The following is a 25,444-nucleotide window of genomic DNA, read 5'->3' as shown; positions in this document are numbered from 1 at the left end:
CGAAGCATTGATTGCTGTCTGCTTGTCAACTATTGTCACCCGTTTCTGGGAATGTAAACACGAGTCAGACGCGTGCTTTTTCATTGTCCGTTTTGACCGCTGGAGCGCGCTTCTGAGACGCGCAGATGAAGCCCCTGCTTTAGCTTGGCTCGCATGCACTAACGGCGCGCACACACACACACACACAGCCAGCCCCCACCCCCCTGCACACACACAGGCGCGCGCGCACACATACATACGCTGCCGCACCCCCATGCACACACACACACGCATACACATGCCGCCGCCCCCAACCCCCAATGTGACTAATCAGCATGGGAATGTTAAGGTGACCTCTAGAACATTCTAAGTGGTACATCAACGCGTGCAGATTGATGGTGCTCTTAAGCTTAAGGGCCTAATCAAGGCTTTATCAATTCTGCAATATGAACGTCACGGGCTCGATTACAGCAGTAGGCCTGCACATTGATTGTGTAAATTGTGCACCCACTCATTAGCATTGGCACAGGGTGGGCTAATAAGCAGATCCTCATGTAATACCCCATTCCTTAGAATGCAGAATAACATGCTATAGCCATTCCGATGTCTGCAAAAGATCATATTTGCTCTTTTGTCCTGTCCTTTGCACAAGGTTTGACTTGTTTAGTTACAAGAGCAAATTTGCTCCCGACTTTAAGCTATTGCCATTATAAATTACAATAACTTTTATTTAAGTATTAATTATTAAAAAAAATTACAAGCCATTGTTTGTAATATCAATACATTTAAGTCACGTAAATACAAAACATGTTGCATTACAAATGCTATAGGTGTCACATTTGCAAAAATTAAAAATATTGGCATTGTAAATGACAAAGCGATTAATTTCGCTATTTTCAAAACCAACACATAAATAAAAAAAATCATTTACAACACCAATAGCTCAAACTTTCCTACTGCGAGACCTATTGCATTGCAAATGCTTGTTTTTATTGCAGCCGTCATTGGTGCTCTAAAGAGTGCAGCTGAGAAGTGGCCCCTTAAATTTATGTTTTGCTTGTATCTCTGAATAAAAAAATATCCCATGATGGAATATCGAGTTGGGGCGTGCTGCATAGCAACCATTAATTCTTTAGCCCCAGAGCTCCTTTGCTATACTGGGGTGGTTGGGTGCAGGATCTGATCGATTGAGTGGACATCTACAATAGGAACCACAAGGTTTTTCTTTAAAATTACTTTAAGATTACTCTTTACACTGCAGATCAGAGTTTAATCTGGAGAGAAAATTTAAATACGGCAGGTTATACAAAACGTTTATCAGTTTTGCAAAATGCGAGTTTCCTGGTGAGTGTTCAATGCAAGCGTCCTGAAGGTTTGAATTGTAGTTGACTGTTGCCAACAATAAAAAATATTTGGATGGTAACAATGGACAATTAATTGGGCGTCGACGGACACAAACACTAGAAGTTGCAATATGGGGATTTTCTTTGGGATTGGTGAAACCAGCCCACCTGTCAGAATATGCTGAAAGCGACAACCTTCTCTGCCTGGTGGCTGTGGACTGAAGCATCCTCGGCTGGGTTTGTTGGACTTCCCCACTGTCATAGACACCCACATGGCCATGCAGTGTTTCATCCTTACAAGGCCAATACATAAATGTGTGCTGTTAAGCTGGGTGTTAGTATCAAAAGAGTTAACGCTACCTATACAGATACCTCTTTTCTTTTTGTGTTCTGTAATCTCACTCCGGAATACGGACATGTAGGCAAGCCTTGAAATGTTGTCTCCAATCAAATGATATAGGCATGAATGCTGCCTTTGTGAAGTTTTTTTTACTAGTAAAAACAAAATTAGTAGACTAAGTTGTAAATGAAGCATTTTAAGGATCTTTAATGAATTTTATGATGAAAATTGCCATTATCAATTTTAAATACCAAAGGTATGTTTTTGTACATTGTAAGATTTTAAATAATCAAACAATAAACTAATCTAATCTTATCTCACTCATTGGCCCATATCACTGGGGCATAAAGTCCGAAAATAATGAAGGGTGTCTAGGTGATTGCCGCATCAAGACTCTTTTTGCTGAGTCCGATCTTTCCAGCTCTTTCATCTCTTCTCCCCTTCCCGTTCATCTGAATGCCCCTTGGGATTTGGTTAAAACACCTTCATGTCACCCACGGCCCCCCCCTGTTGTAATGCACCTGTGAGCACGAGCCTGTGTCCGAGGTACAGTGCCCGCAGCGAGCCCAGTAATGACAGGGCGGCCACCGGGCATGTCCCTGCCGTGTACGTGCAGCCCCAATGCCCCCGGGCCAGCAGTGCAGATGTGGCGCATCCATTTTTAGCTGCACGCACCCGAGTCCGTGGGGCTTCCGTGCCTTAATTAGTGGCCGGCGGAAATGGCATTTCCGGCGCACGCTCAGCGGCGAGGCAGCTGCTGTCGGTGCTGGGCCTGTTGCTGAAAGTGGGTGTGCGGCGCTCGGCAGCCGGTCTGCTCGACACCGGTCTGTTTTGACTTAACATACTAACAAAGCAAGCCTGGAAGGATGAGCTAAAAGCCTTCTGTTCCACCCATCACCACCTACCGACACTGGAGCCCTTCAAATAGCAGAGCAAAACCGCCAGCGTGCACCGCAGTGCCCCATCAAATACAAGCAATTATTTTTAAATTTTTGTTCGTAAAATATATGAAATAATGCTACCTATTGAGCGTAGGTATTGTATTCTCTCGCCACCACCCCAAACTGATAATCTCAACCAGCCCGTGCAGAAAAATTGTACCGGAAGCCAGCCCACGTCCAAATTTAGAATTCATTATTGGCAGTCTGCTTTGTCTGTCACGGAGGTGTTAGCTCTTACAACCTTCCTGTCATGTGAAAGAGCCTGTTTGGGAACAGCAAACATCTGAAAACGGGTGCTAATTGTGTACGATTCTGGCCTGTTTGTAATTAAATCTCTATTATTGGCGAAAACATAATCTAATTTCATTATCAGAGTACAAAAAGCTGCTATAATTTAACATTCCTAGATTACCCTATTTTGTCAGGAAAAAAGTGTAAATTCTAAAATCTTTTTAAGGCTGGGCTGGTCATTCGTAGCCTGGCGTGCAGAGGTTTAATGCTGGTGGTGGTTGCAGTTCTGGCTTTGAATCTCAGTTAGCACAAGGGTTGTGCTTGCCAGTCACGCTGTTGTCTGTTGGTATTACAAATGTGCAGCAGTTCAGTTGCTTCCCACGTCACTTCTTTTTCTGCCAGTGTTCCATGCAAACTGCACAGCCGCACCAAGAACCCACTCCAGAATAGAAGGGCGCTCTGGCTGACCTGGCCTTGACTCACAAGTCTCTAGTCTACTGTCTTAGTCAGCCTGCAGCCCTAGATGATGAATGGTTGGCCTAGCCCACATAACCTTCCACTTAGTGGTCCAGTTTTATTTCTTGGAGGGGGGGGGGTGATATGTGGGTGTGCGTCGGTAAATCACTGCTAGTAATCTTGGTAATATTCCCCCTAATACAGCAGTTGTGTATGTACATCTGTTGTGCGCCTTTTAGACGTAATGCACCCAATGGCACTGATGCACTGTCTCCAATTTTAAAATCATACAAAACTGGAAATGGGAATATGTTAAACAGAAACTTTGCCTGACTTAAATATTGTGCCCTAAATATTGAACATGAAAACTATATAGTTCCACTGGGTTAGATTGTCTATTAATTCCCAAATATTTTTTCTAGATAATATTTAGGAGACCATATTTGTCAGACAATATTCCCAAAAAGATTTTCTGGTGCTTCACACCGCACTCACAATCAGGTTTGTTGACCATGATGCACAAAATGTGTAGTAGAAATTAGAAAGTTGAATGCGAGAACAAAACGGGGTGCCTAGAAAGTTGCTTGTTCATAGGTCAAGTATCTGTCTGCAGCACGATCAACGGTCAGCCTGCGTGCTGAACACTTCTGTTGGACGTCCAGAGTTACTGAGACAGCATGGGACCTCATGCCCACACAATTGCTATAAGCTCCATACCCTCACTGTGGCAAGAGGATGAGCCCAAGGGAAGGGAGAATCTGGACCAATACCAAACTAAAATAATAACGAGAAAAACACAGGTTGCATGTGTCCCTGCGGAAAGAAGGTGAGGTTAGGATTACTAACTTGTTTTTTATGAGATACTTTCATCTCTCAGGGAGCCCCTTCTAGCTGGTTGATTAGTTTACTTTACGGCCTTTTTCCAGAATCTGAATTGATTTTAGCATGCTCGCCCTCTGTGGAGAGAGCACATGATTAAAATAATCCCCTTTATAGAAACATCTCTGGTCACTTCCAGCAGGTGAAGCTAGATTTTCCAGAGGGTGCCTGAGCTACGCTTTCTTGTCTGTTTTGATGCTTGTTCGGTCCCTTCCACAGAACTAAAATAAAATCTTTCATTTGCCCCAACAATTTTGTGCATCAACCCTTTCACGGATTGTCAAGTGCCCTAGTATCTAGCCAAGAAAGAGTTGAAGTCATACCCCCCTGATTGAAATGGCAACTATTTTTGACTAGAGAACTCCAGGTGAGCTCTTGTGCGAATTCGGATCATAGCATAATGTACTCTAATACACAAATTGATTTTTCTGGTTTTAGGATTAGCAAATGGCAGCAATTCGAAACCAATCTCACATTCACGCATGCAGGCATTTTACTATAAACGTGTTGGTTTACAGTACTGATACTACAATGAAACAAATTAGTTCTTGAGAAGGGGGATGCTTCAGGGTAGCCTCACTTAGAAGCAGAGTCTGCTTCATAGTGCAGAGTCTGATGTACGCCGCCAAATATGTGGTTAAGAAGTCTCTATTCCTATAGTGCGTCACACCAAATTAAGCAATCTCCCATAGTACTTATCTTTTGATGAGGTACCCATAGTCTAGAAGCTTCTTTAGCTTCCCGGGTGGTGGTGAGATCAATGAAAACCGCTCTTCCTCCGCTTCTCAACGCAAAGCTTTAAGAACCTGATGGGGCATGGCTTAAATAGCCTCGGACTTCAAGATGGCCGCTGAGACTTTAGAGTCTCGGCAAGAATTGTAGATCTTGGGAGTCTTCTTCTTGGGCCAAATGGGCCGTAGTAGGCAGAATAAATTATCCGGTTAACGCATCCAGAGCTAGCGTCGATAGCAACTCCTCTGGGGAAGCAATTAGCCAGGATGTCTGGGAGAAATTTGACTTCAGGAAAGCCGCCTAAAAAAAAGTCTCTGAAATGTTAGTGTTTCTGCTGTAATAGGGTTCCCCCAGGAAGGACACAGGCTCAGGATGATTGCTATTACTAGTTGCGCTTTTCTATAGACTGATGGGCCGATGAGTCGAGTTGCACAGTTCCTGACACCCACACATATTCCGGCTGCCTTAGGAAAGGGAGCAGGGCCATATATATTTTTTTAAACCTTATGTTGACAAAGTACTTTAACACATAGAGGTGAGTGGCACAATAGATAAGGGAAGTCCACCTCTTATTTAACCCCTTCACTGCGGCGGCTATTCCGCCGCAGTGCTAAGGGGGCGGGGCGGCCGCATGCTGGTGACGGAACCGCTCTGTCACCAGCGTCGGTTGCGCTGTGCTTATGACGGAGCGGTTCCGTCATGGAACGCTCAGCGCAGGCGCGGAATTCGCGCCGCGCAGGAGCGCCGGGCGGGCCATGACGGAACCGCTCCGTCATCAGCGCAGCGCCACCGCAGCTGATGATGGAGCGGTTCCGTCATCAGCAGGCAAGGGGTTAATCATTCTCGCAGAGCAAAGTGTTTATGGAGAAGTGACCTGTGACATTAGTCCATGACAGGTGCTCTGCATGAATTTTTTTCCTTCTTTGTTGCTCCACCCCCAGGAGAGGTTTAGATTCTGCTTGACAGTAATCCATTGTGCTAATCCCTTTAACGTGCGAGATTTACCATCTGCATTATTGGGACATGATAGATTAATGGGAGCAGCTGATGCATAAAAACACACGCACAAAGCTGGGAAAATGTCTGTCTACTGGTTCTACCAGGTAAAATGGGTGTAGTCTGTATGACTGTATCCCTTCGTTTTCCCTGAGTTTTGTAAAAGGTGCTCAATTGTTTCATGTTTCAGTACAACTTTAAATTGGAGTGGTTAGTTGCATAATCCATGACTATCATTGTTTCTGCATAAAACCTGCCCCAGGTGTTCTGAAGAGCGGTGAGAAGCAGACTTTAGGAATTAAGACATGTATGGTATTGCTAAGACCTAGGAGGTGGATCAGCAGGCAAGCTGAAAAATTCCACATGTAAATTCGGGTATATAGGCCTACGTGCTCATGTTTGGTATTACACCAGTGAGCTGCGGCCGAGAACATGCTGTGTCAAACACACTGAATACTAAGCCCTGATTGTGCTGAAGCTATATTAAGTAGGGAAAGCTTTTGCAATCTCATGTGATGGTCTTGGAGTATTCGTAGTCTCTCGTGCTTTTCTCAGTATTGAAATGTAACATGACAGCTGTACGGTTAGGTAGAATATTATTAGTACGGAATCAAACTTAGCTGGAGTAAGTCTTTCCTCGTTTCTACAGTGAACACTAAACAATGGTCATCATGGGTTACCTCTGCTGAATGTATCGGAATGTCTATCCCACACCATTCTCTGAGAGAATATCAAGATTGTTGAACCTTGGCATTCTAAAAGGTACTGCAGAAATGGTCAAACATCTCCTATGTTTAGTCTGTGCCATGGTTCCCGTTTAGCTGTTACAAGGAATGAACGTACCAGAGTTCATGGTCCCCTGGTACCTGGCGCGACACAAATACATTCTTAACGCTTGGAAATTGATCCTTCCCTAATCTTCAAGGAGAACCTCCCTGTTTTGTGGGGTTTCAAGGTCTGGGCTTTTAGCTGCTCATCAGGTGGAGTGGTAGTTTCATAGTTTGGCGTGTTGTGGACCACCCCCATTTAAGATGATTTTCTATGTTTAGCTTAATGTTTTTTGTTTTTACTTTTCACCGTAACATTTATATACAAATTGAAACCAAGTAAATAATTGCCTTTACTGGAATCTAGTTCAGTCTGGTGGTAAATCCTAGGGTTCCAGGTTCAAAGGCCAGCTATTTACTCAGGAGACACACGTTAGCAAATAAGTCTATTTAAGGCCGATCTATGTGTCTGAATTAAAGAAGTTTATTAAAGATGGCTTGCAGAGTGCGATGCTGGGATTGGGTACATGTTTTGTGTTAAAGATGAATTATCAACTTCAAGCCAGTGTAAAAGGCTTGATTTTATCTAAACTGGTCTAGAAGAGTCGGCTTGGTCTTGGTGTGCAACTCTGTGGAATCGCCATGTGATGGGCTAACCCTCTCTTAGAATTTGGAACCATAATAGGTCCATTAAACTTGCTAATCGTATCATTTTCTGTAAGGATTGGGCCAACATGGGGATAATTCAAGTCAAGCACTTATTCCGTGGAACACTCCCTCTCTCCTCCAATGAGCTTCAATCTAAATATGGACTGCCCACCTCTCTTCGTAAATATGATTCTTTGAAATTGATCCTGACTCAGCAGTACTCCCTTCTTTCCGGACCTGCTTTCCCTCCACTGGAATTATGATTAGAGCCATTGTGCGCTTCCTCTTCCCTCAGATGATTCAGAAAAGGGGGTGGTGATGAACAGAGTGTCTGAATTAAGCAGACCACTCTTACCCAGTCCAAAGATCAGGGCTTGATCCATCATCGTTTTTTAGCTCACTGCACCATCCCAGCTCAGAACTTGGCTATATGCAAATTAGTCTGACCCTGGCCCAGTGCATCATGGGAACAGGGCAGACCAAACTACCAAGCCAATTCTTATACTGGGAAGGAAACAAGCTACCGGGGACCGGTTTCTGGCATTTCAGCCGTCTTCGGCCCGGCTTGCTTGAATCCTGATGGTGCAATGAGCTAGGGACTCACATCTGAGTATACCCTTCCACGCTTCCCTCAGGGCATCTCGCATCTACAAATATCTACATTATTCTCTTCCCAATCGATCTAAGAGTAAGGCTGAACTGTTATGGGAAACGGGTTTACAACAAACTTTCTCTATATACACCTGGAACTTCATCTGGGCACGTTCACATCATATGTCCTGTAATGCAAGCACTACTCTGACTCTATATTACTTTTACACCCGGCTGTACCTAATCCCATCATTTATCTCTAAATACACCCAGGGTTCCTCATGTGCCTGTTGGACCTGTTCAACTAATGTCCACATACACATTTTTTACCAAAAAGAGGTTCTAATTTCAATTCTATATGTTTAATTAGATATTCGTTTAAGATCAACTCTATATTTTTAGGAAGTACTTCCCAAGTTTGGTTTGGTGCCCATAAACTTGGACAATTCGTGGATCTGTTATTGGCAATTGCCTTACAGGTTATTACTCCAATTGGAAAGATGCCTCCAAGGTCCCCTTTTCTGCCTGGCTGAACCTTCTGTCATCACCACAGATTGGACAGAGCTTTTGTCACTCCCTCTCACCAACATCTCCTAGAAGAGGCCTTCTGGTCTCCACTTACTAATTATTTATCTCCCCGTTCAACTCGGATCCAGGATAGAACTTCTGTTTTTCAACCACCACGAGTCTTAGTCTTAGGTTCCTTTATACTGTAGCTATGAAGACATTTACTGTTACCTTTGCATTATTTGTTTATTCACTGTGTAATTATTGGAGTTAAATTTGATTATTTCTGTAAATAGTGCAGGACTTTTCTTTTGTTATTTTCTTCTCCCCTTCATGTACATATATATCAAAACGCTAAGTTAATAAGGCACATTCTTCATACTGTCTCTCCTACTCTGATAATTATTTTCATTGTATCAGAACACACTCATATTACGATTTTCATACATTTGTTCTACTTTTTTTAATTACTTTTTACTCCTGCAGTAAACTGTATGGTCATACCGCTAGTTAAAACATTCAACCTGAGCAAAAGAGCTAAGGGACTGTCCACTCACTTAGAGTAGAATGTTCTGAATTAAAAATGGAGAAACCGAAAGACATTGGAATGTTGGAGCAGAAAGCCTGTACCAGCCGTTATTGGCATGGGCAATTCTGTTGTCTTAATATAGCTGTCTACAATCAAGTGTCCTAATTAAGATTTACACTTGCAAGATGATTAGCATTTTTTGCATACCAGAGCGGAGCAAAAAGATGTTTGAACTTGAAAATCTTTACCAGCTCCCCTCTTACGAATCATCTTGGGGTTTTTGGCCACAAGAGAACCGCTGGTCTGGAGCCATGAACATAAATTAGATGCTCCAGAAAGCCAATCGCTGCTACTGAAAGTAATGTTCCTTGCCCAGTTTGCCATTGAATGAGCATCATGGATGCTATTTTGGACGAGGATTTCTTGGAAAGAGGTAGCGTGGTACTGTAGTTAAACTGTGGTTAGGGAGTTCATTGGCATTGGTGGGTGAGTTTCAATTAAACAGTATAATTTGGCGGGAATGAAAATGAATGGGAGCTGTGGGAGGCCTGGGTTCCTGTGAAGGGACTCCGAATGGGGTGCTGTGAGAAACGTATGGCCTAAATGTCTTGGAAAACTTTAGGCTTTGAAAACACTCTTCTGCTACACTTAGTGCCAGTCCTTATTATTTGGACCATTGGTTTGGGTGCCTCAATGCTTCACTGATGGTTCAAAGTAAAAGTCCGTTAACTGGCACGCCACACGCACATGTAGAATGTGCTGCTAAATAACACCTCCATGCAGATTAGTTTTTTTTCCTTTGTCTAGTTTGTCTGCATCTGAGGCTGGGAAAGCTGAGGTTCGGGAAACGTGAGGAACATGGGTACTTGAATGATGTAACTTATCAGCCCTCTTTTTAGCCTTTGTGCTTAAGCAGTTGCACAGAGCTCCTTAAGCACAGAGCTCCTTAAGCATTTGGCTTGAACACTTTAAGCGCTAATGCAATGGGCACAATTGCATTCTGTTTTCTTGCCTTTGCAATGTGAAAAACACTTTTAAGGATATATTCAAATAGTCTAACTGGGACGAGAAGCATGCCTTGTGTTTGTGAATCGAATCAATATTATGCTTTCATCCGAGTTTCCTCCTGCGTCATGCTCTGCAACTCACGCTGGCTAGGGGGGAATCGCTGGTAGACGTTCGGCTTTCGGTGGCAAGCCACTCTGAGCTCCTTATTACTCTGCCAAACACTCCGGGCCTATGGGATTTTGATAGACCCCCCCCCCCCCCTCCCACACACACACTGGCGCAGAACCCACCAACTCCAACAGGAGACTCTCTTGAACATGGTGGTCTGGAGATAAGGACAGGTCAACAAAGGGCATTGGTTGTATTCTGAAATATATGGTCTACAACTGGAGTTGGATTAGTGGAGGAGAGGATCATGAGGGGAAAGAATATTTCAAGTAGAAAGAACATTTCTAATCTGTACCGGTGGAATGGGAAGCAGCAGGCTTTATGGTACGGACATGAGTTCCTGACCATTGACAGGCTGGCACAATATATGATCCATTTGAAAAACATATACTCAGAGGCTGCTTGACCTACCAACACAAGCTGTTCTCTTAATGTTTTCTGGATCCCGGTTGGGGTTTGGGGATTGAGCAGAATAGGCAGGAGCTACAGCCGTGGTCATTGGGGTTGCTTATCTCTGGTATCCTGGGGTCTGCCCTTGGCTTTGCAAACTGGGCCAAAGCAATCGAAGGCCTCCGAGGTGGTGTAGAGACACAGAATGAACAGTCAAACAGGCTTTCATTCACTGTCTAGCCCAACACTTGTCTTTAGAAAAGAGAAGTACTTAATTAACATTACATAATGAAAAACGGCAAACTGTAAAGGCTGTTCACCCACAGGGTCCTACAGTCTACAAGTATGGGGTCCTAGCCTGGCTCTACAGTTCTTGCACCCACCACAGAGATCTAGTAGCTGTGAAATGGTCACAGGCATGAATCGGGCACCGGTAAGAGCCCACAATTCGGCTTGAGCAAGCGGCGAGTCTGCTCGGTTGGTCAGCTTAAGTGTCTTAAGCAAGAGGGTTCACTCACACTGACCGTTATATTCCCTAAGGTGCATGATTATCTTTCGAAGTCCCACACAGTCTACCACATCAGGCCTCGTTTTACCTGTTTGCTGAGATTGTTTGGCGCGGAAATTAGTAGTGCGCGCTTCATAGTTGCATAGACAGCACAGCACGTCAGTCATAGGGTGCGTGATTGCATGCAGGGGCTCTGCAGCGTCGATCTTGCCGCTAAGAAACCACGCAACACCCCTTTACAGCTTCACGTCTCTTCAGCATTTGTGACCTAAGGCTAGTGGAAGTCCTCTGCTAAAGCTGTGTTGGGAGGCCTCGTGACTTGCAGCATGATGGGGGAGCTGCAAAATAGGTCTTTGTGGCAATGTTGTGGCGATGTCGGGTGGCATGTTGCTGTTCAGGGGAGGTTTGTCAATGCTTCATGCAGTTTCACACAAACCACCGAGTGAGCAACTGGTTGACCCTCGCAGCTAGGGTCTGTGCCAGTAAGCTCCTGGTTACGAGTCTACTCTACTGGGTGCTTCCTGTTGTATGGCTGTAAGGTAGAAAATGCCATCATGGATATCTGTTCTGTCATTTGTTGCATATACATTGGTCTCCAAATCCTACTAACAGTAAGATGTCTGACTTTAGTGAGGGCCACCTGCTCTCTATAATGTCCAGTGTCCGCCTTACTGCAGCATCAGCTGCAGGAGAGCTACTTGTGCACCTCGTTTAATGCGCTTTGAATTGAGTTATTGTACGTGAATTGCAATGGAAGTGTGGGTGCCAAGGATGCTCCCCTAATGCTGAACTCTCACAACTGATGAACAGGATTTAAGATTGTACCCAATTAATTCACTTTCCATCTTGCTTGCATTTCAGGTGGGTACGAGAGGTTCCATTCTGAATATCCAGAGATCTGCGCAAAAACTAAAACCCCCAGCGGCATTCCTTCTCCAGACATCCCCGAGCCTGTGGAGATTGGCTGCAGTTCCTGTGGCACACCTCTTCATGATCAGGTAGAGCTGTCCGGGCTGTGGCTGTATCCCAAAGTATATTGTGATAGTTTTGTGTGTGTACTATTAGACTTAAATAAAGTACTATACAAGGTAATTACAAAGTTTACATACTGTGCATGTGCCTGGCAGTTCATGGAGCTTGCAGGAGCATCTTTTCCTGACGTTCAGAGGACAAGAGGGACCACTGACTGCAGGGATTCTTCAATTGCTCCTGGGTTTCATAGGCCTCCGAGCACTGGCTTGACACAAGGGGACTTCATTCCACACGTCTGTCAGCAAGTCGTCTTACAGCTGATCACTTTTCCACTAGGTGCACGTCATACCTTCACTGTAATTATGTAATCTATAGATGTTGTGCTCAAATGTAGTCCAGCCTTATGCTCACTTCCTCATGCATCCTGTCTCTGTAGCCTCCCGCGCTGCAATCGTTATGTGGCCCTCGATGCCCTGTACAGTCTTTCAATTTCAAATGTATTCAAAAACTACTTACACTGGAGCAAATATGTGGCCCTCAAGCACCGCACCTAATCCTTCCCATGTCGGACACCGCCAGCTTTGTGTCTTCTAACCACTTGCCTAAACTGCTTGCTTTCCACTGACTAAAATACCACCTGTACAAGGTCTCAAAAATGAAAACTGTGTGCTATACAGTTGCCAGTAGCATTTTCAACAAACATTGGCAAAGCCAGTAGCTCTGTTTGTATTGTGCCAGTTCATGCAGTACAAGAGTGTAAAAGCAGGGCAAGACCTGTAAGCCAGACTGTATTGAAGGCTCCTTTTGACAGTTTTGTTTTTGTCTGTATTTCAAATGGAGTGCGATAGTTGTAAAGCAGTCCCTTCACACAGTTCACTTTAAGCACTTGAATGGCTCTGGGTGCATACGCCCGAACAGCCAATCACTTTTGGTCAAAAGGGAATGCTCTACGGGTCTGCGCCAAGACATGACTAACAAAGTATCAAGCCATTGTCAAAAAGAGGCTGTCTAAAAGTCTGTGGTTGAATGGGCCGACCCTAATGCCCAGTCTGATATATTGTAGGTCTGTTGGACAGCTGCTCTTGTCAAAACCAAGACCAAAAAAGTATTGCCTTATTCCTGCTTCTCACAACAGGCAAATGCAGTGTGGCAGCAACAGCTTCAGCCTGTCCAGGATCAACTAACTGTGAAAGGCTATTGCTACCATGGCTGAACTGGAAGCCTAAATCGGTCCTAGCAAAAATGTTCAAAGTAGTACGACACTGCAGGAGGCCTCGGCTAGAATGAATTGTACTGGCGGAATTTAAACTTCACCATGGCTTCATTTAGATGTGGTATGACATTTAAAGCTCATAGAAAGTAAGGCACTCGTAAGTGGGTACCGCCTTACAGTCACCAGGCTGTGCAGTAAATATCGATGCACATTGTGTATAGTGTTTCTAAAAGACAATAGGCAGAGTTGGGATGAAAGTTATAGATCATTTAAGCAATAGAAACTTTCTAGTAATCCAAATAATAGAGAACCCATTTATTGGAAAGTCAAAGTAATAGCAATAACATTTGGTTGAGAAACTCATTAAATTACTGAACTCCTTATAGGAAGAGAAAGTGTGGACCCCTTAGCGAGTCCGTGGGGGAATATAGCTTTAAAGTGAAAAAGTTGAGGTGAGGAGAGAAAGGTGCAAGGGAGCATAATGATTAGGAAAAGGAAGGAGGTATTGAATGGGGTCAACACAAACTGGGTAAATTTGTTTCTACTGAATGGCAATTGCTATTCATCTTGAACAGCGTTCTCCAAAGTCTGTGCTGGAGGGCCAGACCCATGCCGGATTTTTAAGACCGCTACATTTATCTAAATGGGACATGCTAAAATTATGGCTTGGATCCGGTCCCCCAGGACTGCCTTTGGGAAACCTTGATCTTCAACGTTTCGATTAAACAGTTTAGGTAAAATTGCAGTGATGCTTTTCTCTTTTGTTGTCATGCTGATCATGTCTACTTTCTTTGGTTATAGGGCGGTCCGGTTGAAATCCTTCCTTTTCTGTACCTTGGCAGTGCCCATCATGCTGCTCGAAGGGATATGCTTGACGCCTTGGGGATTACTGCCTTGTTGAATGTCTCTTCGGACTGTCCCAATCACTTTGAAGGGCACTTTCAGTACAAAAGCATTCCAGTGGAGGACAACCACAAGACTGACATCAGCTCTTGGTTCATAGAAGCCATAGAGTATATTGGTAAGTTTCTGTTCATAAAAAGTTGTAGCTACCTGCATTTATGGTTGGTTGGAGAAAAGGGTGGAGTATTGAGACTGTGATGGAGGTGTGCTGATACATAAAGACATTTAGTGAATATGATGGACTCTAAGCTGGTTGGTGTCCACAAGGAGGATTCGTTACCAGAAGATAAGACCCATTAGAGGCTCAACCCTCACCTCGCTAGGCCATGTTCCCATAACCTCTGCATGTGAAGTTCATAGCTCTAATAAAGACCCAGTGTGCGTGCTTAGCTTGCAGCATATGCCAGTACTGGAATACAAGCTGCGGACCAAAATCGTCTTACAATCCGTTACTTTCCTGGTTGAGTTTGTACCTCAAAGCTTTGTGCATGTGCTGTTAAAGTTCCAGACTGAAAGGTTACCCAAAACACGGCCTTCCTCCTTACCCATTAACTGATGGAAGATTTTAGCACCTTTTTTATGTTTTCATTTTTTAATATCTGCCAGTTCCATAACCAGAGGAATACGTTGTTTTTAAGAAATGGTATCATAGTTGTGTAGTTTATTTGAAATAATTTACTTTGTTGGCATTAACTTTAGAATTTTTTAGGAAGTGGTAGGATTAAATGACAATAAGATTGTATTTTCAAACCAGTCTCTTGTATGTTCCGACAAAACAAAGGGACACTGATTTCTGTGTTCAAATACTTACAAGCAGAACGAAGTTTTCAGTAAAGGTTTCCTTAGAACTGCCTTTCAAATGCATTGGAGTCTATATTTGATGCCTTCCATCGGAATGAACTCCATTGAACAAGCGGACAATAACTATAATACTCATTCTATTTAATGAGTCATGGGGAGCATTGGACTCCAGATCCACTCTTATGCCGATGAAAGAGGGTTCAAAGTTTTTTTGAGGAAGTCAATATTCATTAGAAGGCAATTTTTATTAAGGTGAAGACACCCCCCCCCTTTTTTTAAAAATTGTTATTACTTTTTTTACTTTTTATTAAATTTGTCACATTCTTGTTGCCTGTTAATGCTGATATGTCATACATATTTGGTCTGTTTTTTTTCTACTAGATTCTGTGAAGGGCTGCCAGGGTCGAGTGCTTGTTCACTGCCAGGCTGGCATCTCCCGTTCGGCCACCATATGCTTAGCCTATCTGATGATGAAAAAACGTGTCAAGCTGGAGGAGGCCTTTGAATTTGTCAAACAGCGTCGGAGCATCATCTCCCCAAACTTCAGCTTCATGGGCCAGCTGCTACAATTTGAGTCTCAGGTCCTAGCTACTTCCTGCGCTGTGGAGGCCGCCAGCCCCTCTGCAACCATGCTTGAACGTGGCAAGCCTCCCTCCTCACCAACCTCACCCTTTGTCTTCAGCTTCCCGGTGTCTGTGGGTACTCCTTCCAGCCTCAGCTATCTACACAGTCCAATCACCACGTCTCCCAGCTGTTAACAAGCAAACTTTTTCAAGATGGTGTTCACACCACAATGACATGCTTGGCACTTGGGCAGGAAGTAGTAAAGACTATGTTGCCAGATAAAAACCTGGTTAGCCACCTCTGGATGGGCCAAACCGAAGGAAAAGGCAATAAAAGAAACAACTAAAGCCCACACAGCAGATCCACTCCTGAAACAAGCAATAATGACTGACTGGATTTTTGTCTTTGCAGCTGTATAAACTTTTTTTTATTTTTATTCTTGCCTCTTCTGTTGAACACCCCATCGGGACCATTACCTGTCTGGACTGATGTAGATGTCCATTCTATGTATCTGTCTTAGGAATTTCTTTCCTGACAGTTGTTGAAGATCATACTTGAACAGTTGGGAAAAGTATGTGTTTCAGGAGCTCCCAAGTTGATAACTCTGCTTGCTATATTTAAATATACACGCTCAACTGAAGTACACAAGCAACAGGGTAGGGTGGAGCATGGGTTCATGGGTTTTTTGTAATAGGCCTCAAAAGGGGATTGTCTCTTAAGTCCATGCCAGCAATAACGGGTGGGTGAGGAAGAGAACGCACATCTTTCTAGGTGACTGCTCCTGCATTCCCAAGCATGCTTGACTGCGTTAACTCCTGCACAGCTGCACGCCACCCAGTTCTTGTAGTGCCAGATACTAGTAACTGGCGATTCTCCTGAGGTGCATGACTTTTCCTAGGTCGGAGACATTGCAATCAAGTGTTTATATGTAATTTTGTTAGAGACCAATCTGCTCACAATGCAGGATTCATGTCACAAGTCCACTACTCGTGCTTTGTCAACAGTTTTGGTTTTGGACAGTTATATGGCACTTGTGTATTTCGAACACAGCACTTTGAGGATTCCATCATTGCACTTGGGACCAACTACTCTGCCCTTATACAGCAGTACTTGCTGGATAAAAGTAACACTTAAAATGTTCACCATTTTTATGCATTTTTTTGTTCAGCAAATGCATCGTTTAGGTCATGGTACATCTTTCATCTTTGAAATGGGTCCAGCTTCTTGGCATTTGCAGTAGTCCTGCAAAAACACTGTTTAACAGCGAAACAATTTGTGGGGTGTGCGATCAACACAAAGTTAATTTATTCTTTATTGTATGACTTGAAATATTTTAAGTGTGTTTGAAATGTACAAACAAATCAGTCTAGTTAAGCTATCCCTGGTCCTTTCCCAGACCCTTAGGAAGTAGGTTCTTGTTTTGCCTCTGTAGTCTTTGCGGTGGCTAGCTCACCCTGTGCTCAGAAGGATGTTCCAGTTGGCTTGATTTGTAATGCATGATAACCATGAACCCTGTGAGTGGTGGTGGTATGGGAGGCTGTAGCACGAGATCAGGAGTGTTGGTGGATTAGTGAGTAGAAGGGAAACAAATGTGTCTTTTCAGTTCTGTGTATGTGGAAAAAGGTTTCAGTATTTAATTCCATAATCCTTGCATTGTACACATAGTCTTGCTGAGTACTGTTGCGTATCATCTGCAACTGGACTTTGATCTTTTAGCGTGAACTCTAGTCTGTAGCTTTCACTCGCAATAGCTGTTGGTTGGTGGAAGCTGCGTTAATGGAGGTGCAGGTTTATATGGCATGAAATGATGTACAAGTCTCCGTGATCCACTTTAGAAAGACATAGAGTCTGGTCAGGGTAGATGTTCAGGAATGATCTCCAAACTCATTGTAGTGTTTGGTTAACTGGACATTTACTACTGGATAGGTCAGTGTATTTGGGCCATAACTCAACCCAAAGCAGTTATGGCTCTAAATGTCGGACCCCCTCTCAACCAGGCAAGTGGGTCACCCACTGCTAGATACAACCACCACAGTTGTGTGCACTCACGGTAGCCATCGACTGGCCCATAGTAGTGGACCAAACCTAGGTTTCCTTGGCCCTTGTCATTTCTTCCTGCCATTCTAATCCACAGCCAGAAGGTCCCCATGCAAGTCATAGCTGCAGATCTCGTCTGGTGGTCTGAATCACTCCTCCCTTACCTCTTGATTGGTTGGTACATTTGTGTTTTGTGTGTAAATGGAGAATTGTGGGGTTGGAACATTTGAGCTAACCGTGTGTATACCTAAATGATTTTCAGAAGGCATTTTATTTTAGGGTATTTTTTTAATTTGTCATTTGGAAATGTTGGTTTTTTTTTTTTTTTTTTTTTTTCTCAATAGAACTTGTGCCTTAGTTCTGTTTTAATACCCGGCATCCTTCAGCACAAGTCTGTATGGTAGTCTAGCACAGTTCTGAGCAGCCTTTGGGAAGATGCAGAGCACTGAATTACAAGCGCCTCAGTCGTAAGCTCTCCAAGCCAGTGCGTCCTAGATGTTCTGTTGATAAAGTGATCAATCGCTAAGATTTGTAAGGATTGCCAAATACCTTGAATGCTGTTTTATGATGGTGCAAGCCGTTCGGCTCTTCTTTAAGGTGTTTCTTTGATCTTGCTGCTGCTCGCCAACACCGTATCTTCGAATGAAGGAATATTTTTATTAATCTAGCTTTTGCGTTCCACTGGTGTTTTGAGATGTCCTCTGTGGTTTGGGTGTTTACTGTGCTCGGCCAGTGGACCGGTGTTGTGCGGGAGCTTGTTTTGTTGAGACTGCCATGCTTCTAACACCCGTTTGTAACCTCTAGATCTGCAAAGGAGCCTCATGCAGTATGGCAGGGGGAGATCCTGGAAATCCAGTGGACCAGTTTAATGTCTGGTATTTATTAAGCTCGTTTTGTACAGGGTGTTAGTAGATTTCATTCCAAAGAAAAGTGCCACCTAAGGTAAAAGACGAGGAGGAGACAGACGATTGGGGGGGGTGGGGTAGAGTGGCTCGTGCACATTTTTAGTTCTGATGTTGGTGTACATTAACATCTAGAATGTGAAATAAAACAAGCCCTTCGCTCAAGTCTCCCAGTCTGACGCGGGGGTGTTGGTTGGTTCCGCAGTGATCCAAGCTCTTCCCCATGCATTTAGTGGTGAGCGCCTGGGTCCTTCAGTCCGTCTTAAGCCGAACATGGTCCGTTCTAACAGCTGCAGATCTCTGCTACCTTTGTAAAACATTTATGGGGATTGTGCTTGCAGGTGTGCGAAAACTGATGACTAACATACGGGTGCTTTCCGAATTCCTGCTTGCAACCACACAAACTGCAGTCTTAACTGTACATTAGCTGTACCCTAGATCTTTCCTTGCTATAATCCTATAAAGTTGCACTCGCAATACAATCTTAGTCCTGTTTCACTCTCTGAACCACACCTTTCTTTGAAAAGAGCGTCTTGACCGCACAAACGAAAGGCAGTGTGTTGCTTCATTTTGCAGTCCATATGGTTTTGATGGATGGCACGAGTGGAATATGTAACATCTAAAATAGCACAAATATTTAATACGAAGCAGCAAAGGCACCCACCTCCTAGCTTCCAGTCACCACAATGTGAAGTGTTGGCACTTAAAGACGCCTTGAGAGGTACCACTTTTGTCTGATGTGGCTGGGTCCCAGGGATGTGGCATATGCGCTACTGTTGTGAATGGGCATATTTATTTTAATCCGGATCTTTTGTGTGTCCTTTGTTCATGCCGAATGTCACTTAAGTTTGTTTTTAGTGGAGCACTTTATTTATTACTGCGAATGTGGTTGTATATGTCCAAAGGTCATCCTGTGTGTTTTTTTTAAATGTTTGCACCAGTGTCTGTCTTGGTAATTCATCTCAAGACTAGACTGCTGGGGATTCAGCTTGTGGCTCTTGTCATCTCACACCCTCCTCCTTGAAAAGGAGCCTGAATTGAAAAATTAAACTTGAATGTGCATCTCCCGTCTGAATGTAGCTAGGAGTGTTAGTCGGACTCTCAGGTTGCCATGTTTGAGAATGGAGGAGGAGTCCAACCTGCCAAGAAGATATGAGCAGGGTTGTTGCTAAAATCCAGAGAGCAATACAATACTTCTGGTTATTAAGCTCTGTAAATAGCGCCATATTTCAAAGTGAAATTGCGTTTCTGAATTCTGTACATACTAATAATTTTAGACTGCAATGTTTTTATTTATTGCCTGGTAATCATTTGAAGGAAAATAAATACGTTTTTAAAACTTGTCTGCTGAGCATTTTTGCTATGTGGGTAGAGTGGAAAAATTATTTGCAGGAAGTAGGATTTTTAAAATTACTTTAAAGGCCTCCATTTGCACGAAGTAAATTTGGCAACCTTCAGGAAAGAGTATGCCTTCAAAATAAAACAAATCCGCAACAATACTAAGTAGTACCTAAAATAAAGCCCGTTACACCAACAGTCTGCATCACAATCAGATGTTTTAAAATCTGTCTTTCATGCCATCTCAAAATGCCCCAACAAAAAATCTTTTGAAGTATCCTTTTGGCAGTTCCTCGAGCCTTGGAAATGAATCAAACCGAAGTCTCCTGCTACAACGGGCCATCTCATGGGGCTTGGGCCACAAAGCAAAGAGGTAATCGATACAGCTACCACTCACTGTCCATGTTGGTGTGTGGTGTAACGAGGGTGGTCCGGGAGGGACACATGAACAGAACCAGCCTCAAGTATTCGCCGAGTGTGGTATCATTATCTTCCAAACTCCTTTTTCCCCCCCTTCTAGATAGCCATGTGATCTTCTTTGCGAGTGCTGTCTTATTCACGCACTTACATTTGGTGTCTCCTGCTCCCCACGCCTTCATTTGATGAACCCCAATCCAGTCCCTTCCCACCTAATCCTGCAAAATAAAGCCACTGCTTCATTTAGCCCATGAAAGTGATGACGTTTTGTGGTCTCTGCGCAGTCATTTGAATAAATGAACAAGTTAAGTGGATTTCGCACATACCAACCATTCGGGTGATTTCGACTTTCACTGCGCGAAGTCTGGAGTCTATGAAATTTCTCCACTGGTCACCAAAGAGGTTTAAAATAAAAATATAAAAACGTTCATTCTTTAAGCCAAGGTTTAAAAAAGTACCACAGTCAGCAATGTACACGTTTCTCCAATACTCCACATAATCCATGTTGCTTAAATGACAGCACAATGCGCCTTCTGGGCTGTGTAAGCTACTGACTTTTAAACCTGTTGTAGCTAGGTATGCCATAGGCTCCTTTTTGGGAGCGACCGATAAGAGCATTAGGTGTGACAAGTTACCATAGGTGCGAAGACTAGAATGGGGAGTTATAAACATTAGTTGATTCTTAATCCTAGTACTGACTGATAACTTAATGTTGTACTAAACTGAATGCCGTGCTAAGCTGTCAAAGTGATATTTTGCTAAGTAAATATATCCCTGTGGCTGACATAGAGGGTGGGGTCTTTGATAACTCTGCTATGCATGTAAAATGGCATCAAAAACAAAATGACCGAATGCTTGAATTAACCTCAGCTACTGATAATCACTCGGGCTGTATCCCAAGCTATCATTTTTCACCCACCATGGCACCTCCGTTTGGACCCAGCCATATGCAAATTAGTCTTGATCCTACTCCAATGGGAACAGTCCGAGTTGTAAGGACAGGTGACCTTCTCCCTGGAAAGGAACACAAGCAATTTAGGACCGGTTTTGTCCTTATTAGGGCTCATCAGCCAGTTACAGCTCTGTTCCAGTGATCACGGACCCATGTCTAGGTATACCCCTCATGCTTGGCCATCAAAAAGTCGTGGCTGGAATGCTGCAATTTATTGCAACCACTGGCAGTTACTCGGGCCACATCCCAACCCGTTATTTTGCACAGCATGCCACCTTAGTTTGGACCCAGTGATGTGCAAATCAGTTAGGACCCTGCTCATAACTTCACCTCCAGTTGATTCAAAGGCCGGCGTCTGCCAGACATACTATTTGTATCCGCCCACGCGCAGAGCTAGAAGATCTCTGGAGTCAGTGACTGCTGCTTGTCCGGACCTGTGATACCATTGCGCTCTATTGGTTTGTCGGATGTCTGCTGGGTTTGGGATTGAAGTCTCTTTCTGGCAGTCTCCAGCTGCATTGCCAGCCTCTCCAGGTTCTCTCCTTTTAGCCCTTGTAAAGATGTAATTGTCCACACGTAAGGTAGATTTGGACCAATTCTGACATCCTACAGGTGTTTTAATCTTCCCCTCATCTCCTACGCGAAAGGTTACATCCTTAACGTACCTATGAGCATCAAAATATTTCTTCCTTTCCTGTTTATTTTTCCCTCCATTGACCAGTACCATTATATTTCAACTCTTTAACAAGAAATCTCCACCCAGGACAAATCTTTGTGTTAGGAGATCTCCGTTTAAACAACTCTCCGGGAGTTTTACCAGTGGTGGCATGAGCTGACAACCTGTATGCTGTTCTGTCCTGTAACTACTTCCTCTAGTTACAACTGTTCACCCTCACCAATTGTATCCCCTCCTTATCAGTCTTTCAATAGCTCCATTAGTCTCTGGGTGACGGAGTACTCTTTGTATGGCAAATGCCACAATTCTCCAAATATGGCTCCATCGTCTGTGAACAAAACCGCGGACTGTTGTCCAACAACATGTAACATGTATAGCTTTCTCTTTGGAACACCTAATCTAATAATTTGATCACACTATTAGGAGCATTGTCCCGTACACAACACATCCCCACCCACCTTGAGTGCAAATCCAAAAGGAGAATCGAATATGGTGTGTGATTTTCACCATGTAGTGGCCCAACAAGATCGATAGCCACTTCCTACCATGGACATTTGGGTAACTCCCTGCAAACCATTGGTGCCTGTATAATCTTGTGTACCTTATCATTGGTAGGTAAGTATAAGGGGGGTTTACCCAAAAAAAGTCACTAGGGACCTGGGTGCTATGTGGTATATACTAGGGGGTCCCAGTGAACCATTATTCGTTTCTTCAAATTAATCAACAAAAACAATCAAGAACAAATCGTCAAATTTCCTTTAGAGCAAACTGTTATTTAATCACAGTGAGCTAGCTTCACAAATACATTGAAGACAATATTAATAACAATATCTTAACAAAAGTGCCCCAGGAAGACAGTGATGTGATAAAGTGAGGGAAGATTTGAAATGTGCACAGTGAATAAAATACAGACAAAATATATATTGATAATTTGCAATACATAAATCATTGGCTTCAGAGCCCTGAGCCAATCAATCTAATAATTAATATCCAAAAAGGCAGTCCAAAATCATGTATGTGACGCTGTTACTTAATTACCAGAATAGAGATGGCGTCCACTGATCTAAAAGAAAGTAGCCGTCAACGTTTCGACCCCTACACAACTGTAGGCGTTCCTTAGCGCCTCACGCCGGGGTCTTCATCAGGACACAAGGGAGAGGAACCCAGGGGGGCACGGGTTGTTCATGGTGAGTGGTAAAGCAATTTACCACTGGGCGATGTAACAGAAGAGTGCACAGGATGAATCAAAGAGGCCCACTTGTCTGATCACCTGGACGCTACAAGAGTCGTCAAATATCTTATGTAGACTGACGTCGGGCCAACGTACAAATGTCAGCTTGTCTTATAGTTGACACGGGCCCAAGTCATGGGTAAAGTTCGTAGAGCGTGGTATGCAACCTCTCGCAGCATGATTCCACCATAAGGTCTTGACCTGGCCATCAAAATTCCTGGTGAATGCGCTTTCTCGTTTTAGAGATGCCCGTGTGTCCTTAATCTGCCATTTGGATTAGGTTTCTTAAACTCGCAGGAGGAACTAACCTTGTACACCTTGTCAACACACCACTGCTGACTGCCAACTACCCTTCCAAAATAGACCATGGTTTCTCTAACTTATCTACCATACCTGAGAATATTAACTCCATTATTTTGAGCAAATGCATATCTTTTTCTAACTCTGCCCTCAACTCTTCTTCATTTATGGCACCAAGTGTGACCTCACACACTTTCACAAAATATTCATCCATGTCATTTGAAGTACCTGAGTATCCGCAAGATTGACTAACTGCAAGAGGCAATCTGCTGTAAAGTTCTTTACTCCAGGAATATATTCTAGAGTGAAATCACTCATGAACTGAAATGAGCCACCTTCTTATTCTAGAAGATATTGAGTCCAACCCTTTCCTCTCAAATATTTCCTTTAAGGGGTTGTGAACAGATTGCACTCTGAAAGTGGTTCACCATACATAATTCCTGAATTTATTCAACGCCCAAAATATGGCCAATGCCTCTGTTTTGATAGCAGAGCAATTCCATGCCGCACTTCTCAGACACCTTGAAGCACAACCAATGAGATGCTCTGAACCACCTATCCGCTGAACCAGAAGAGCTCCCAAAACCCTATTTCACGCATCTTTGGCTATAAAGGTATCATCACCTGGAATAAATGCATGAATGTCAGAAGCATTTGCCAGATTGTTTCACTGGAGCGAACTCTTCCTTAAACACTTCATCCCAAACAAATTCCACTTTCTTTCATGACAAGCCTCTAAGATGACCTGTCTTATCTGCAAAATGTTTCACAAATTTGCTGTAAAATTCAGCCATCCCTAGAAAAGATGTCAACTCCTCCTTTGAACAAGGTTCTTTCATTTGAATTATAGGGTTCACCAAATCCCTTTTCGGTTTAATGCCACTACCTGATATATGATGTCCTAAATAATTAACCGATTTCATATCAATCCTGCACTTGTCTCTCTGAAAAGTTAAACCTGCTGTCAACAATCTCTCCAACACCTTCTCAACCCTGTCATCATGCTCTTCTTATGCCATTCCATAAATTAAAACATTATCCTTATAACCTCAAACCCCTTGGATACCTCTCAAAACATTATACGTGAATCTTTGAAAAACTGAAGCCACTGACACAAACCAAACTACATATGTAAAAACCCCCATCTGAGTTATAAAAGCTGTTCGTTCTTGGGAGGACTTGTCCAGTGACACCCGATGATAGGCGGAGGCGAAGTCCTAAGTAGTAAAATAGTTAGCCACGGTCATCACCATTTCATTCATCTATGCTTCCTTAGCTGCCTCCGTAAAGCGCAAGAGAAAATGAGCTTCACCAACTGACATGCCTCTTCAATACGCGCTGAAAGGATGCGCTTGACCTTACCGCTTAATCTGGGTGATTACGTCTCTAAACGGTCACTAAAATTCCTGAGACCGTAAGTGAAAAATCCAGATGAAACCTGCTATGCTGAACGCCAATACACTGTCCAATTCAGCACCCGGACAGAAGAATTCTATGTTGAGGTGAAAGGGGACACCAGTATCCCATCCTCGTCGCCAAATGTAAAGATGCAGATGTCCACACATAAGGTAGGTTGACCAAGATGCCAGGAGGCTGTTTATTTCACCTTGTCCATCTGCGGCTATCCCACCTTAAATGATCAGATTCCAATACCGCATTAACATTCTGAGGTAGAACTTAACTACATCACAACCCGCTCTCCCAGTATCTCAGTTTGCTCACCTGCACCTCTGACTTGTATTTGAAGGCACATAGTTGTCTGGCGGTTTGAGGTGTTCTGCAGCGGCCCCCGTGTTCTGCCCTTTTGCTTGGGTATGACTCTGCTCTCCACTCACCCCTATCCCTGCTCCACAGCCTCGTTGCAGCATGCTTATTTCTTCTGTCCCTTTTTAGGTCGAGCCTAGAGCAGCGTATGCGCTGCTTGCTCGACTTTTAGTAAAGGAAAAAAAAGTGCTTCCTACGAGAGGCTTTTGCTGGTCTGACGCTTGCGCGCGCAGCCGCCATCTGTCTTCTCCGTCACGGCTCATTAAGTTGCTTTCCCCTCTGCCTCATTCCGATCACTTTCCGTCCGATCACTTTAACTTTCGTGTCTTGGCTTGTTTTTCCTGTTTACCGAATTGTTTTA

General features: G+C 43.6%; 1 protein-coding gene across 1 annotated transcript in view; it reads left to right on the top strand.

Moving 5' to 3' along the window:
* The window catches only part of DUSP4 (dual specificity phosphatase 4), a 33,153-nt gene extending 13,405 nt beyond the window's left edge, over nt 1-19,748 (top strand). Inside the window, exons 2-4 of the mRNA XM_086961924.1 lie at nt 11,875-12,011; nt 14,000-14,219; nt 15,284-19,748. Coding sequence (XP_086818050.1) covers nt 11,875-12,011; nt 14,000-14,219; nt 15,284-15,660 — 734 coding nt within the window. The 3' untranslated portion in view covers nt 15,661-19,748. The remainder of the gene's footprint in view (nt 1-11,874; nt 12,012-13,999; nt 14,220-15,283) is intronic.
* The last annotated feature ends 5,696 nt before the right edge of the window (nt 19,749-25,444 follow it).

Source organism: Lissotriton vulgaris, chromosome 3_1, assembly GCF_964263255.1.
Source record: "Lissotriton vulgaris chromosome 3_1, aLisVul1.2, whole genome shotgun sequence".
In the NCBI taxonomy this organism is placed as follows: Eukaryota; Metazoa; Chordata; class Amphibia; order Caudata; family Salamandridae; genus Lissotriton; species Lissotriton vulgaris.
Note: the sequence above shows the minus strand (reverse complement) of the source record. Positions and strands in the feature narration are given on the sequence as shown.